At 41.4% G+C, this 16,995-nt stretch overlaps 1 protein-coding gene across 2 annotated transcripts in view; it reads left to right on the top strand.

Moving 5' to 3' along the window:
* The first annotated feature begins 2,020 nt into the window (after positions 1-2,020).
* Positions 2,021-16,995, top strand: part of TMEM9B (TMEM9 domain family member B) — a 34,611-nt gene continuing 19,636 nt past the window's right edge. The window contains exons 1-2 of one of the 2 annotated variants that reach the window (XM_044680611.1): positions 2,021-2,173; positions 10,492-10,583. In XM_044680611.1, coding sequence (XP_044536546.1) covers positions 2,036-2,173; positions 10,492-10,583 — 230 coding nt within the window. In that variant the 5' untranslated portion in view covers positions 2,021-2,035. The remainder of the gene's footprint in view (positions 2,174-10,491; positions 10,584-16,995) is intronic. The other variant, XM_044680612.1, reaches the window with a different exon arrangement.

The raw sequence follows: 16,995 nt of genomic DNA, 5'->3' as shown, positions 1-16,995 counted from the left end.
GTGTGACTGAAAAACTGAACCCCTTGTACTTTCTGTCCAGAGAACCCAACTCAGGATCTAGGTTGGGCCTAAAGATTGAGAGGAGGAGTTTTCTCAAAATTGTGAATCTAAACCACTCATATGTCTTGTCTGAAAGGTGGTCCCATTCTAATCAACTAGTTGTTGTTTCTATTTTTTTTTTTATTGTGTCCAGCTACATGGCAGGTTTTGTGGGACATTTCAGCCCACATCACTTTCAGCAATGTAAGTCTTTGGGCTGGAGCCAGCCCAGGATCTCTCACTAAAACCCAGAACTGAGGCTTGCTACAAAGAAAAGGTTTGGGAAATGAGACCTCACAAGACTCAGGAGCAAATTCTCTCATTCCTTTCTCTTGAAGTCCTAATCCCAGAGAAACACATCCTACCAAGGCTACAGGCTAAAATAACAAGACCCTGAAACACTTCTGCAATGACTCACTGTACTGAGCTATAGATTCCCTAAGGGCAAGAACCCCACTGGCTTTACTGGTTGGGGCCAGGGTCAGCCTGTGTCTTATATGGGACCAGAATCTCTCCATTTTGAAAAATTCAGCAGCACTAATATTAAAAGCTTCAACAATATGGTTTGGTTTTTTGTTTTTTGTTTTTTTGAGGATGAGGAAATATCACAAAGGAGTCAGGAGTGTTTGGGGGAATTTAGAAGAACCAATAGAAGGATGGGTTTGTATTTTGGGTTGATAATCATTTTCTTGTCCATAATCCTTTGCTCACATCTCCCATTTATTTTTTTAAATATTTCCTTGTTAGAATCAATACTATGTATTGGTTCCAAGGCAGAAGAGTGGTAAGGGCTAGGCAATGAGGGTTAAATGACTTGCCCAGGGTCACACAGCTAGGAAGTATCCAAAGTCACATTTGAATCCAGGATCTCCCATCTCCAGACTTGTCTCTTTATCCATTGAGTCACCTAGGTATCCCCTGGTTCTGAACTTCTAAAGATCTCTTGCAAGTGATTCTTTTTCCCTTTGAGAAGCAAATAGATGGGTGCCACAGTGCCCTTAGGAGTCCACAAAGATTCACATCCCACAAGTCCCAAGTTCTTTCAGGTCTACATAATAATTTCTACAAAATCCTGATACCAGGGAGTTCAGGGGGAATTGTTTTTTTGTTTTACAAATGGGGAAAATGAGGTCTCAAAAGAGGAAGGTGCCTCTCACACCATGGCAGAGCCAGGAATAGAACCTAAGAGTACTGACTCCAAGTCTAGCCTTTCAATAAATATTTATTAAGGGCTAACTTATCCTGTGCCAGGCACCGTGCTATGCCCTGGGGATACAAAGAGGTAATCCCAGATTCTTGCCAGTGTGACTTAGAGATCACTTTCTCCACTAACTTAAATGAGAGAAGAAAAGGAAGGGAAGAAGGAATCACAGACAAGCAGGACAGCTTTGAGAGTTATAGGTCATTTGAACTAGGTTTTTTTTGTTGTTGTTTTTGTTTTTTGCTCTCAGTGTATAGGAGAGGAGATGAGTGGAGGGGAAGACTTTGGAACCGAAAATAAAATAAAATTGAATTTTATAAAATTAAATCTTTATGTTCTGTCTAAGAATCAATACTGTGTATTAGTTCCAAAGCAGAAGAGCCCCAAGGGCTAGGCAATGGGGTTGAGTGACTTACTTGCCAAGGGTTACACTGCTAGGAGGTGTCTGAGGCCAAATTTGAACCCAAGTCCTCTAGACTCCGGACCTCCCTCTTTAGCCACTGTAGTTATTATTATTATTTCAATACGATAGACAGTCATTATCCCAAAGGAGGAAGCACGCAGACAGAAAGGACGGGGTGGTGGTGGGGGGCGGGCGGGAGTCTCCTCCCCAGGGGGCAGGGAAGAAGGAGGAGGGAGGAACTCCTTTTCGCCAGGCCTTTAGGCGTGAGGCAGTTGTTTCTGGGGGAAGGCCTTTTACCGGAGGACGCGACGAATCCAGTGACGCGGTGACCGAAGCGGAAGTGCCGGTGCCGGAAGCGGAGCGGCGCCGAGGCCGGGCCGGACCGGGCCGAGATGGCGGCGGCTGCGGCGGCAGCTGGGGTGGCGGGGACGACGGCCTGGAGTGGCCTCTTGCGGCTCTGCTTCGTGTTTGGTCTGTCCTTTCTCTCGCTCACCGGGTTGCTGCTGGTGCAGCTTGCGGACTCGGCCAAGGTGAGCGACCTCGGGGGGCGGAGAGTCACCTGAGGCGAAGGGGAGGGGAGGGGAAAGGAGAGAAGTCCGCCTCGCCTCCCTTTCTCTCGAACCCCGACACGGACCTTCTGGTGGGAAGGAGGCCGCTGCCCCAGGGCACTCCTGTGGGCCTAACGAGGGAACCTCCCCGGTCTGGGAACCTGACAGCGCCGTTTCCCCTCGTACCAGGCGTTCCTTAGGGCACCCGAAGGCTGGAATCTGAGGGCCTAATGGGAGCCTCCCCCTCTGCCCGCTCGGACCCCGTCGCCCCTCTCCCCCCAATCCACCGGTCATTCACCGGGAAGTAATAGCGAAAGCCAGCGTAGCCCTTCGAGGGAGGCAGGTGTGTCCCCATTTTACGGAGGAGGAAACTGAGACCGAAAGGGGCTAACTGATGGGGCAATGGATGGAGAACTGGACTTGGAGTCCCGTTCAAAACCTGCCTCCCTACTTCTTTCCAAAGGACTCCTTTCCTCTCCTAATTTTCTCCCATTTATCCCGTATGTGTTTGTTTATTTGTTGACACCCTCCATAGATTGTAAGCTGCTTGAGGCCAGGGCCTGTCTTTTGTCTTTCTATCTTCAATGGTGCTTAATAAATTTCAGTTGAAGGGCAGCTGAATGTCTTAGACTTAGAGGATAGAAAGCCAGGAGCTCCTGGGTTCAAATGTGGCCTTAGACACTGCCTATGTGTGTGATCTTGGGTCACTTAATCCCAAATTGCCTAGCCCGTGTCAGTTGATAGAAACTGCTCACGCGACCCTGAGCAAGTCACTTAACCTCTTTGCCTCTAGTTTAGTCCTCTGTAAGATGGAGACGGGGTTGTTGTGAGGATCAAATGATACACTAATTGCAAAACATTTTGCAAACCTTGAAACACTGTAGAAATGATAGTTGTTATTATCTTTATTTTTTATTGTTATTGGTTTTATATTATCATTATCTAGGATGACACTAGTTAGTGTAACTTAAGGGTTCCTTGTAACCAGTCCATTTGATCGTCTGTCAGCAAGTGTTTATCAAGCTTACTTTGTGCCAGGGAGTGTACTCTCTCCACTCTGCTTTAACAAGATATGCCCCAGATAACTTCCCACCCCATACTAGGTCCTAATGAGAGCCTTCACCCTTTCCAGGAGCCCCTGGCTATGAAACCTTTGGTCCTTTGGTCCTGAATGTTTTCCTCCTCCCCCCCCCCCCCCATAGGTCCTAACAGGATGCTCTTTCTTTTTTCAAACTTAACAAAGAGCCCTCCCTCCCATAATAGGCCCTGATAGGAACCCCTTCCCTCCCCAATTCTAAATTCAACAGGAGCCCCTAAAATCCTCATTCCTGACAGGGGGCTTCCCATTGTAATCTCCTGCCCTGACAACAAATACCAAGAGGTTCCAGTAGAAATCCCATAATTCCTAGTCTTGTTAAGCTTTCTGAAAAATCACTGGACCTGATAAGAATCCTCAACATATATTGATGACCCTTAACATATACTGAAACTCCTTCCTCTCACTCAACATTATAATCTCTAGACCTAACAAGGAACTGTAAACCTCTCCGCCACCAACCTGTGATCTTGATATCTCCTCTAATTACCAGGTCCCTTAAAACTGCCTGGCCCTCTAAAACTCCTATAGTCCTTAGTCCCAATAGTGTTCTGCCATCTCAAACAAAACTAAACCTCGGGGGCAGCTGGGTAGCTCAGTGGATTGAGAGCCAGGCCTAGAGACGGGAGGTCCTAGGTTCAAATCCGGCCTCAGACACTTCCCAGCTGTGTGACCCTGGGCAAGTCACTTGACCCCCATTGCCTACCCTTACCACTCTTCCACCTATAAGTCAATACACAGAAGTTAAGGGTTTAAAATAAAAAACAAAAACAAAAACTAAACCTCTGGTCTTGGCAAGACCCACCATCTACCTCCCATCTCCAAATACCAGGTCTTTACAGGAATCTTTTCCCCTAGCTCCTTACCTCACCATCCTGGGTCGCAGATTTGTCCTACTCCCTTGTCAACACTGACTATTACAGATATACAGAGACTCCCTGTAATACCTAGTCCTGATAAAAGGCTTTCCCCCTGAAATCTCTACTCCTGGTAAAGCACTGCTCCACATGCTAGGTCCTGGTATCCTGTCATCCCCTCCAACACCAAGCCCTGGCAACATTTTCCTTATGGCTTCTTCACTTTCCCCCAGCATTTTAGTAACCCTGCTCTAACTTCTAGTCCTGACAGAAAGTTGTCTCCTGAAACTTCCAGACAAGATTCTTCTTGTCAAAACATTAAAATCTTTATAGGAATCATTTCTCTAAAAACACTGGGTCCTGCTAAGAGCTCTGACAGAAACCTCTCAAACACTAGGTCTTTTGAAAGGCATTTCCCCATTTTAAATTTTGACTGGGAGTCCCTCGTAATCCCTTGTCTAGTGGGTCTCTTTCCAAGAAACTTGTCACTTGATAACCAAATCCTAGGCTTTGTTAAGGAGATCCAAAAACCCTTTTCTATAGGAATCATCAAAGGCCTTAGTTCTGACAGAAGGCTTTCCCCTTCTACTTCCACTCTTACTTTGTCCAAATAGTAAGTTTTGATGGAAACCTTCCCTCCTACAGCTAGACAGAACCCTCTTCCACAATGTCTTGGCACTGACTGGATCCCTTGTAATCCCTAATCCTAACAGTAGGCTACCCCCTGAAACATGTGATTCTGACAACCTTACTCAAATACTATGTCCTAAAAGGAACTTTACTCTCCAAAACATTTGGTCCTAATAACAGCCTGCCTCCTCCTTTTTAGACTTCATAAACCAGATAGATTTCTCCCATTCTCCCCTTATCTTGGAAATTATGTGTGTATGAATATATATATTAGGTCCTGACAACCTTTTCCCTGCCAGTATCAGGCCCTAATAGGGAGACTTCTGTAATTCTTTTTTTTTAAACATTTATTAATATTCGTTTTTAACATGGTTACATGATTCATGCTCCTACTTTCCCCTTCACACACACACACACACCCCGCACCCTCCCACCCATGCTGACACCCATTTCCAGAGACTTCTGTAATTCTTAAGCTTGATAGCTGCCTTCCCCCTTTAATAAAATACCTTGGCCACAACAAAAGAGCCCCCATATCCCCACTTCCTTTAGGGGCCAGTCTTACAAGACTGCACACCCTAAATAGCAAACTCAGATTCTGATGAAACCTTCCCTACTTCAGCATTCTCTCCTCCTACCCCCATGTAAGACTTGAATGTACATGACAAATATTAGATCCTGAAGGGAACCTTTTCCTCAGGAACCCTTCCAAACAATCCCTTGTTGCCGATTTACCCCCATTCCCCCCTTAATCTATTGGCACTAATAGGACCTTTCAAACACTGAACTTCCCTCCCTCCAGACCAGCTTTGTTTGGACTCCTCCCTTGCCTCTAAACACCGTTCTCCATAAAACCTCCAATTCTAGTAGAAGCTCTTCAAACTTAGAAAATACTAGGTCTTTATAGAACCCTACCCTAGATGCCTATTGTTCTGATAAAAGAACCAAGATAACATTTATAGTGGGTCCCTTAAATTCTTAGTCCTGATGGGATGATTCCCATCTCCCCCTCCAGAAAAAAAAAAACAAGCAAGCTCCACACCCCCCCCTCAAAAAAAAAAAAAAATCTTGATCCTGATGGGACCAGGTTCTCAATTCAAACTTTTGGTCCTCACAGGATGACTAGTAGATTTCCCTTCCTCCCATCCCCATACATTCAAACTTGAGGTTCTTGGGATCCCTTCAGCACTGGTATAAAATACCTAATGTCAACAAGAACTTCCCCAGAATACCCAATCCTACTATTTGGGTGTTCTCCCTTGCCTTAGAATTTTATAAAATCATAAAATTTTAGCATTGGAAGAGATCTTAGCCATCTAGTCCTGTCACTTCTCTAATATAACCAGCAAGTGGTCATTTGTCCTCTGCCCAAAAACCTCCAAGAAATAGAAACCCACCACCTGCTGAGGTACCTCATTCTACCTTTGAATAGCTGCATTTGTTAGGAAGTTTTTCCAGGTGTCAAACTTATATTTACCTCCTTGAAATTTCTACCTTCTGCTCTTGTTTCTGCCCTCCAGGACCAACAGGACAAACATCCCTCTTCCACCCAACAGACCCTCAGATACTTGAGAACACCTATCATGTCCACCATGGGGACACTAAACATCATCAGTTCTTTTCTCTCAACTTCTCTGAATATTAGATGGACTGAAGGTCCTTTACCAACTTGGTTGCTCTTCTTTGAATACTTTCCAGCCTATCAATGGCCCTCTTAACTGTGGTGTCCAGAACCGAACAAGATGGTCTGACCAGGACAGATTAAACAAGATCTATTACTTGGAGAAGCTCTGCCTTTCTTGATGCAGCCCAAGATATCACCAGTATTTTTGACTGCTACATTACCCTGCTTACTTATTTTGAACTTAGGGTACACCAAAACTGCCATTTTTTAAAAAGACAAACCGCTGTCCCACCACATCTCCTTTATGTTAAAGTTGTGAGAGTGATTTTTTGAATTCAAATGAGAGACTTTACATTTGTCTCTAATGAATATCTTAATATTAAATTCAACCCGATGCTCTAGTCTATCAAGTTCTTTTTTGGATGCTATTGTCCATTCTCTCAGTTTTATGTAATCTGCAAATCGATGAGCATGCCATCTGTGCCTTTATTTAAATCATTGATAAAAATGTTAAACAACTCAAGGCTAAGTAGAAATCCCCTGGGCACTGCTCTGGAGGCTTCCTTCTAAGGGAACTTTGAATCATTAACATCCAACATCCACTCTTCAGCCAGTTCCAAAATCCTTCTACTTGTATTGCTATCTAATCCACTTCTCGCCATCTTTTCCATGAGAATGATAAGAGATACTTTATTAAATGCTTTGTTAAAGTCTAGGGAAACCTTCTGTAGCATTCTCCTGATCCACCAGCTTTGAAACCTGATTATATTGAAAAAGGGAATGAAGTTAGTGTGGCTTGACCATGACCAGTCTATAATCACCATTCCCTTTGATAGATATGCACTTATCATGGCCCTAATGATCCATTCTAGAATTTTTCTAGAATTAGTGAATCTAACTGGCCTTCACTTTGCAGGCTTTGTTCTATTCCCTTTTTCGAAAACTGGACCAGTATTTGACCTCTTCCACTATTGTGATAACATTTCCAGATTTTCATGATCTTTCACATATCACCAACACTGACTTAGGAGTCTTTACTTTTGGAAAAGATTGTTCACCTGGGTCAAGTGATTTGAGTTATCAAGGCTAACTAGATGCTATCTTACTCATCTTGTTACTTCTCTTATCAGTTCTCTATTAGCCATTTTAGTTTCTCTCGAATCTCTAGTACTAAGGGAACCTGTCTCATCTTCAAACCCCAGTTACAACTGGTGCCTCAGCACTTATTCTGGCATACAGCAGCCCCCTTGACCCATTCCTCTTCCCCGACCCCAGATTGATAGACCTCCTCCTCAAAGTGTAGATCCTGGAAAGGCCTTGCCAAACACTGGGTCCTGTTAGGAGGCTCCCCCTGAAACTTCCAGTCCTGTAGGAGGCTTCTAAAATCTGTAACCCTGACATGACTCCCACCAAAAAGCATTAAGCCCTAAGAACATCTCACCTCCCAGATATCAGTTCTTGAGTCAAGGTTCCTTCCATCCCAAAAAATCTGTTTCTCTAACATAGGCCCCTCTTCCCTTTCAGAAAAGCCTAATCTAAAAAAAAGAGGCAACTCTGCCAAATATCATTCCCTTTAGGGAAATCTGTCTCCCATACTTGGTCCTGGTGGCATCCCTCCTCTCTGCTTCCACAGGATCTTCTACTTCTTCTAACATTTTCAGCTTACATTTGTATTATTTCTTTGTTTCCAATTTCTTCACCACAGTGCTACAAAATAAAGGAAAAATCTTCCCTATTTTATAGACTAGGATGCTCAGGGCCAGAGAAGCAAAATGGTTTTCTCACAGGTAACAACTTAACTATCCAAACATTGATTCAGCATCCCCTCTTTGCTAAGGGCTAAACTTCAGACAAAAACCAAATGGCTTCTGTCCTCAGGGAGCTTACAGTCAGAGCAACACAGTAGATGTACAAATAAGTAAACACAAAAAGAATTGAAGGAGACTTACAGCACTAACAGTTGGGGAGGAAGGAGAAAGGTTTCCTTAGGAAGTAGCAACTGATTTGAACCTTGTAGAAAGCTAAAGATCACAAGAATCAGAAGTGAAGAGGCCACGTATTTATTTCCTGGTGTGGGGACACCTGTGGGCAAGAGCTAGGCAGCTAGTGTGACTGGAATGTAGAATGTATGAAAGGAGGGTACTTCTAAGAGAAAGAGGAAAAGGCAGGTTGAAGCAAATCGTTTTAAAGGTTGATCACACCAAGGAGTTTATATTTAAACCAAGAGGAAGTAGGAAGTTCCTAAAGATTCTTGTGGTAGAGCGAAGTTCTTTTAGGTTGCCAATAAGAAATAATTTCATTAGCCCAGGTGAAAGGTAAACTCTTGGTCAGAACTAGGATAACGCCTGCGTACCAGATGCAAGATATATGGAGGTGGAATCTGCAGAACTTGGAAAAAGGTGAGGGGAAGAAATAAGTCAAGGAAAAAGGCATTAGAATAGAGACTTGAAAGAAAGTCTCCTACAACCAATCAGTAAACATTTATTAAGTGCTTGCTATGTGCCAGGCTGTGTGCTGATGATACAGAAACAATGAAACAATTTCTCCTCTCAAGAAACTTAAATTCAGATGGAGGAAACAGCAAGTAAGTAGACAGGATATCTCAAAAAGTCTTACTGCAATGTTGCCCTTTATTATAGTTATAAAGAGAGCACATACAAGATAGTTTGGAAGGGAAGGAACTAGCAGCTAAGGCTTTATGTAGAGATGGGCACTTGAACTATTTTATTTATTTTTTTATTTTTAATTAATTATTTTTTAAGCCCTTGCCTTCCGTCTTCCAAGCCAGAAGAGTGGTAAGGGCTAGGCAATTCGGGTTGAGTGACTTGCCCAGGGTCACACAGCTAGGAAGTGTTTGAGGCCAGGTTTGAACCTAGAATATCCCATCTCTAGGCCTGGCTCTCAATCCACTGAGCAACCCAACTGCCCCCTACTTGAATTGTTTTAAAGGAAAATAAGGTTTCTGTGAGATGAACCTAAGAAGGGAGTACATTCCAACCATGGGGATGGCTGTTGCAAAGGATGGGTGGTAGTGTGTTGTGTGAGAGTTTGGTCGGGTTGCAGAGTGCTAGAGGGGAAGTTGACCTAAATGGTTGGTAGGGTTTTCTCCTACTATACCACACTGTGTCTTATTACACTTCTTTGGATTCCTGAAAGAATGACCTCCTTTCCTTTCTTTCCCACAGTTCAGGGCCCCCTTTCTCCTTTCCCCTTCCTAACCCTCAAGTCTAAGACACTCTGACCTTTCCAGTGTTCTTGGCTTAAAGTTTTGTCCTTCCCTTTCTGTGGTTATCCCAAGTTGTACAATACTCTTTTTTCTATTTTCTGGTGTTTCTTTATCCTTTTGTTAGTACTTTCTCCCTCAAATTATGTTGTTCTTTGCTCAACTCATCAATTCTCTCCTCAAATTATGTACTTCTGGACAGCGCATTCTGTGGTTGGACAACTCAATTGTGAGGAAGTTCTTCCTTAATTGAGCCAATACCCTTCTTCTACCCTTGCTTTGCCCTCTTGGGCTAAGCAGAATACTTAGTCACATGACTCTCTTCCACATGACAGCACTGAAGATATTTGAAGCTTGCCTTTCCAGTCTCCTAAACAGTAGCTTGCTTTTTGATCATCCTTTCTTTGGCAGGACTTTGATCCTGATCCTAAGAGTGTTTTCCTGACCTCCAGTTTCTACTCATATCTTTGTCCTTATCTTTGTCTTTACACTAATTGGGTGTGCTGGGGAGAATGCTGATCTCTCAGGCATTTAGGATTTTTATCTGTATTCTTCCTTTCCTGTTTGTATATGATACCCTTATTCACCAACACAATTATATTAGACTTTCTATTAACCTTGATGAGATGGAATTTACAACAAATTTGCTTAATGCTTTTAGGTGACGGTTCAGATTAAACTCACTAGAAAAGAATTGTACTTTAAAAAATTAATTCTTTTTGTAGTTTTAAGATTCTGGAATCACCTCTTGAATTTATTTTGCATTAAATACTTTTAAGAGTGTGTCCTTAAATAGGATTAATGTTAATGTTTTATAAAGTACCACTTTGATGCATAATGCTCTGTACCACTTACCTGTTTTGGTTGCAGAATTTTGAGGATGTCCGGTGTAAATGTATTTGTCCTCCTTATAAAGAACATTCTGGATACATTTATAACAAGAACATATCTCAGAAAGATTGGTGAGTATTCTTGAGAATAGAGTTATCTGTGAAATCTTTGCAAGATGGTTTTTACTGCCCTGGAGTTACTGCCTGGGTTAGGCAGAATTTTTTCTTCTTTTCCAACAATAATTTAATTTTATCACTCCTAGGAAAAATCACAGTAAGACATTGATTGGATCTGTTGATGCCAATTGAAAGTAAATATAATGCAAGCTCGTGTGTAATGCTTTATGTTTACGAAGTGCCTTATGTACATTCTTACTTGGTCCTTTCAACATCCTTGTGGACTAGGTTATACTAGTAATCTTATCACTATTTTTAAGACTCTGAGAAGATAATCTGCCCAAGGTCACACAGCTCATGAAATTACAGCTGAAATCAACAGCTTCTCATTCTCAGTACAATATTCTTTTTTTCTTTTTTTTAGTGTAGCCAACTTTAATTTACCCAAGAAATGGGGCCCCCAAAATGCCATCTATATACTTCTCAGTGGAGATTCTTCTCTTGCCTCCTCCAGGTATCTAAGCAGCTTGGCTTGGCCTGGATTAGGGTTCTCTACTACTTAGTGCCTTTTGACCTGCTATTCATTACTAAGCAGTGATTGTGTAAAAACCCACCTCTGCTGTGTAACAATTTAAAACCAGTTTCTGACTCTTTATACAGAGTGATGTGAAGTTTATTTCTGCCTAGTGTAAATATTAAAAATGATAAAGGCTGCCATAAATATATAAATTAGTATTTTAATTAAAGCCATGTTGATAGATAAAATCATTAGACCACGCGCTTGTAAGCATTCAAAACTGCCGCCACCTCCATTACTCTCTCCTGTTTCCTGGAAGCCCTACTCGCCAAAAAAAAGACCACTCCCTCCTAACCCTGGAGATTTAAGCGCTCCCCTGCATCAAGACGTCGGAAACGGAAACCAGTTGGACCATGTTGGATCACGGGAAATGTAGTTTTGATACATTTCCCTTGTCCATAGAAATATATACATTTTTAGATGGTTTCTTCCAATTTCCTTTTTACACTAGACAATCTTCCCTTTAGGCCTGGTGTTTGAATTATGATAGTCACAATGAGAGAATTTCAAGAAACAGAAGTGCTTGGGGAAATTCTGCCCTCTTGTGGATTAGCTCCATATAACTAACACTCACTCGAGTTTGGAGCTAAAGAAACAACAGGAAAAAGTATGGGAAGTTTGGAAGCAAAGCTTCAACCTTTCTGTTTGGATAAGGTATTCATATAGTATGTGTTTGGAGCTCTACCACCAACTAGCTAAAGTCCTTAAGCAGATCACAAAACCTCTTAAGTCTTAGTCTCTTCATCTGTAAAACAAAGACATTGAGTTATATCTCTTTGGTCTATTTTAGTTCTGACTTTACAAGATTCTCTGAAGCTTCTATAAGTATATATAGTCTGGGCACCAAAAACTTTCTAACCAGTTGACCACTGAATGAAACTGGCACAGTGGATAGAGCACTTGTTCTAGAGTCAGGAATACTGGTATTTAAATACAGCTTTAGACACTTACTAGCTGTATGACCCTGGGAAAGTCACTTAACCTCTATCTGCCTCAATTTTCTCAACTGTAAAATGAGAGTCATGATGGCATCTACCCAAATGAGATAATATTTGTAAAATATTTAGTATAGTGCCTGGTACATAATAGGTGTATAATAAATTCTTGTTTCCTTTCTTTTAAGTCTGGTGGTTATTTTTTGAATGCCATACTAGCTATCCTTTGTAATCTCCCAAAAAAGCATTTGACTCTGTCAGATGTTTGCTAAATAGATGCTTAAATAGCCTCTTCTTGTGTCCTTTCTTGTCCCATCATAAATCTGCTCCATTTTACAGAATGACTTGGCTACACTTATTTAGGCTTTACGTCACATGGTTGTTTTGTAATTTAAAAGGAAGACAAAATCAATTTTTAATATGTGCTGATAAATTATTCAGGATATAATGGGCACTTACATTTGGTTTATTCAGACATGAAATTCAAGGCAGTGCCTATTATTTGAATGACAAGTGAACTTTCTGTTCTAGTGTTTGACTCATGTCCTTTTCCTGATTGTCTTTGTGCTCAGATTCTGATACATTCTGAATGTTATTCATCTCTAGTCAGGGATGCTATTGGGAAAAATCAGGAAATTTGACAGTAAGCCACAGAAAAGTGTTCTTTTGTTACTCTGACCTTCTTATGGGCTTTTAAGCTTCCTCAACCCTGACTAAAAACTTCAGAAAATTAAGCAAGATGTTAATGGCTAAGGTATTCTGGGACTTTTTGAGAAAAGAAGAAAGGTGTCATAAGGTAGTACCCAGGGCATTGGGAATGTGGTCAGAATGTGATTTGGAATCTTAGCTTTTTTATTTGGAAAATGATGATCATGCTTTCATTATCTGCCTCAGAGTTGTGAGGATCAAGTAAGATCATGTCATAGAATTAGGGACCTTGGAGAGCATCTTGTCCAAGGATATTTCCTGTGGTTACCTCTATTTTACATGTGTTGTCTTTCCTTATTAGAAAATAAGTTTCTTAAGCTTAATGCAGTGCCACCTGTGACTTAAGAAGCACTTAATTTGTTCATTCATATTCATTCAGTGAATATGTTTTAAAGTGACCCATTTTAAATGTTTCCAAAAGCATTGATTTTGTTCTTTTCTAAAATATGCCTAGATCATCAAAATCTACCTCTCAGAACTGAAAGCTTTCTGATGTTATTAAACCCTACTATATAGTTGGAGAATCAACTTGGAAAAACAAAATCTAACATTAAGAAAAGGAATGCTTTCCCCATCGTGGTTTTGATGTAGAAATTATATCAGCATAAGAAATTAAGTGGGAATTTGGGGGGGGGGCGTTTGCAGAAGCCTCAGATATGTGATGGCCAACAGATGACAGAAGAAGTTTAGAAACTCAGAAATGCATTCTTAATCCAAAATTTACACTCCATAAAAGAAAAATTCAGATGACTTTTCTGGTACGAAGGGACAGCCAAGAAATTTTGCATGGATTTTCCAGATTATAGAATCACTGCGCCCCTAATCCCTACCATGTGGGAGTGATAACTACTTTTCTTAATTAAAAATCTACCAAAGAACATCTGCCTAGGAAGGAGATAATTCCAGGGAACATTCAGATAATTTCATTCCTTCAGCTAGAATTTATTAAATGTCCCCCAAAGTTAAACTGGCAGTGGCTGTGTTGCCCAGTCAGCAAAGTCTGTCTCTGGCACTTCCCACTTATTTCTGAGACTTTTTTTCTTAGGCTACCAGTGTTCCTATATTGACTTCACCTCAGCTTCCCAGAATCTCCCATTTTTTCCTCTCTCTCATTCAAAAAATATTTTGATGACCATTGTTTCAGTATAACTGGTTTCTTTTATAATCCATCTAAGCCATCTTCTCTATGCATTTAAAAACCTATTCTCGGTTTCCGGGTTAAGATGGCGGCAGAGTAAAAAGCAGCTCTTAACCTCTCCTGACCAAAACACACAAGACTCCTCAAGGGAACATAAAAACAAGTCCAGACGAACGGAGGAACCCCACAACAGGGTGCAGCGTGGAAGGTACGTGGAATCGGGACATTTCCATGCTATAAAGGGGTGAAACAGCTCTCACTAAATCGTGGACTGAGCAACCACCCCACCCCCACCCTCTCCACACATACCATCTATATCGCCGAAGCCAGCTAAAAAGAAATAGAGCAAGTTTGGGGCACCCATCGAGTCATTGGCAGCTCCAGGGCCTGTTCCTGAGAGCAGCAAGATATGGCACCCCAAAAAGCCAAAGAACGCACGTGAAATCTGAGCGCAGGCTCAGGGCGCAGAGCGCGGGAGCAGAGCTCAGGCGGGCTCAGAGCTCAGGCACGGCGGAGGTGTGGGTGGAGGCAGACATAGCCATGAGCTAAAGCTCTGAAACCCTGAGTGGGGAACCAGTGGAGACGGGTATACGACTGTGGAAGCAGCACCCTGAGACTGGTAAAGGAACCTCCGGCAGAGGATCAAGCAAGGGGATCCACCAGGGGGCTTGACCTTGGAAAAAACCAGACCTCAGGAGCCAAAAGACCGCGGACAGACACTGAGTGCGAGGATAAAGCTGAGAAGCTGCTGGGCTAATGATGGCTACTCAGTCTCAGGAAGTTCAGAAGAGAAACATTAACAACAAGAAAAAAAAGTTTTTAACACTCGACAACTTTTACACAGAGAAAATCCAGACAACCGAGCAAACGGAGGAGGAGAACAAACAAGCATCCGGACCCACCTCAAATAAGGAAAACGGGTCACAAGCTATGGAAGAGTTCAAAACTGAGATTTTGAGGAAGATGGAAGAGATCTGGCAAGAAAATAACAGTTTAAAAGGTAGAATCTTGCAATTGGAAAGTGAGGCTCAGAAATCAAATGAACTGAAAAGCAAATTGAACCAGATTGAAAAAGAAAACCAAAAGATCATAGCTGAAAACGAAAAGATTAGAGCTGAAAACCAGTCCCTAAAGGCTAGAATTGAGTAATTAGAAGCTAATGATCTCTCAAGACAACAAGAACAAATAAAACAAAGTCAAAAGACTGAAAAAATCGAAGGAAACATGAAATATCTCAGTGAGAGACTGACAGACCAAGAAAACCGGTCTAGAAGAGACAATTTGAGAATAATTGGCCTTCCAGATAAACCAGAAATTAATAGAAACCTGGACTCCGTAATAAAAGAAATTATTCAGCAAAATTGCCCTGAAGTCCTACAACAAGAAGGCAATGATGTTGAAAGGATTCATAGAACACCCACTACATTCGATCCAGATAAGAAAACGCCCAGAAATATAATTGCAAAATTCAAGAGCTTTCAAGCAAAAGAAAAAATCTTACAAGAAACCAGAAAGAGACAATTCAAATATCAAGGAGCACCAATCAGGATCACACAGGATCTGGCAGCCTCCACGCTAAAAGACCATAAGGCTTGGAATACGATATTCAGAAAGGCAAGAGAGCTGGGCCTGCAACCACGGATCAACTACCCATCAAAACTGACTATATATTTCCAGGGGAAAGTATGGGCATTCAACAAAATTGAAGAATTCCAAGTATTTGCACAGAAAAGACCAGGGCTAAATGGAAAGTTTGATATCCAACCACAAAAATCGAGAGAAACATGAAAAGGTAAATAAGAAACAGAGGGGAAAGAAAGAAAACTTAGAATTTTTAAATTTGCCTTTTTAAGGGCCTTAGTAAGATCTAATTATCTGTATTCCTATGTAGAGAAATGTTATGTATAATTCTCTGTAGTGAACTCTATTCACTATTATAGTAATCAGAAGAAAAATTCACAGGGTGAGGGTGGAACACTAAATAATCTAAGATGACCTGGGGGATGGGAAAGAGGGGGTGAATAGTAGAGGACACCAAGAGAAACTTGAGTGAATAAGAAAAATAGGATATTCTATTACACACAAAGAGGGCATGGGAAGGAGAGGGGACAAATACTATTATAAGAAGGAGAGGAAGAGAGCATTAAAAGGTAATAATCAAACCTTACTCTCAGTTTAATCATCCCAGAGAGGGAAGAGTAGCTATACTATCCATTGGGACATAAAACTCTTATCTAACCCTTCTGAGAAAGTGAGAAGGGATAAACCAAGGGGAGCAGGGGAGTGGGCAGGTCAAAAAAAAGGGAGGGGAGAAGAAGGGGGAGGAAATTCATAAGGCCTTTAAAAACAAAAAGGAGGGGGGGAATAAGGGAGGAGGTAGAAAGGGAAGTTAATCAAGGGAGGGGATAAGGGATAGTGGCCTAATAGCAAACCACTGGTTTAAAAGGAAATAATATAAGAAAAAAAGGGGGTAGGAATGGGGGAGGATATGAAAATGTCAGCAAATGCACAACTGATGATTATAACTCTGAACGTGAATGGGATGAACTTGCTCATAAAACGGAAGCAAATAGCAGAGTGGATTAGAAACCAAAATCCTACCATATGTTTTCTACAAGAAACACATATGAGACGAGTGGACATACACAAGTTTAAGGCTCAGGGCTTGAGCAAAATCTTTTGGGCGTCAAATGAGAAAAAGAAGGCAGGAGTGGCTATTATGATTTCTGACAAAGCCAAAGTAAAAATAGATATGATTAAAAAAGACAGGGAAGGTCATTACATCCTGATTAAAGGCAGTATAAACAATGAGGAAATAACACTGCTCAATATATATGCACCAAGTGGCATAGCATCCAGATTCATAAAGGAGAAACTGGCAGAGCTCAAGAAGGAAATAGATAGTAAAACCATACTCGTGGGAGATCTAAATATTCCTCTTTCAGATCTAGATAAATCAAACCAAAAAAATAAATAAGAAAGTGGTAAGAGAGGTGAATGAAGTCCTAGAAAAATTAGATTTAATTGATATGTGGAGAAAAATAAACAGGGACAAAAAGGAATACACCT

This window comes from Gracilinanus agilis, chromosome 6 (assembly GCF_016433145.1).
Source record: "Gracilinanus agilis isolate LMUSP501 chromosome 6, AgileGrace, whole genome shotgun sequence".
Lineage (NCBI taxonomy): Eukaryota > Metazoa > Chordata > Mammalia > Didelphimorphia > Didelphidae > Gracilinanus > Gracilinanus agilis.
Note: the sequence above shows the minus strand (reverse complement) of the source record. Positions and strands in the feature narration are given on the sequence as shown.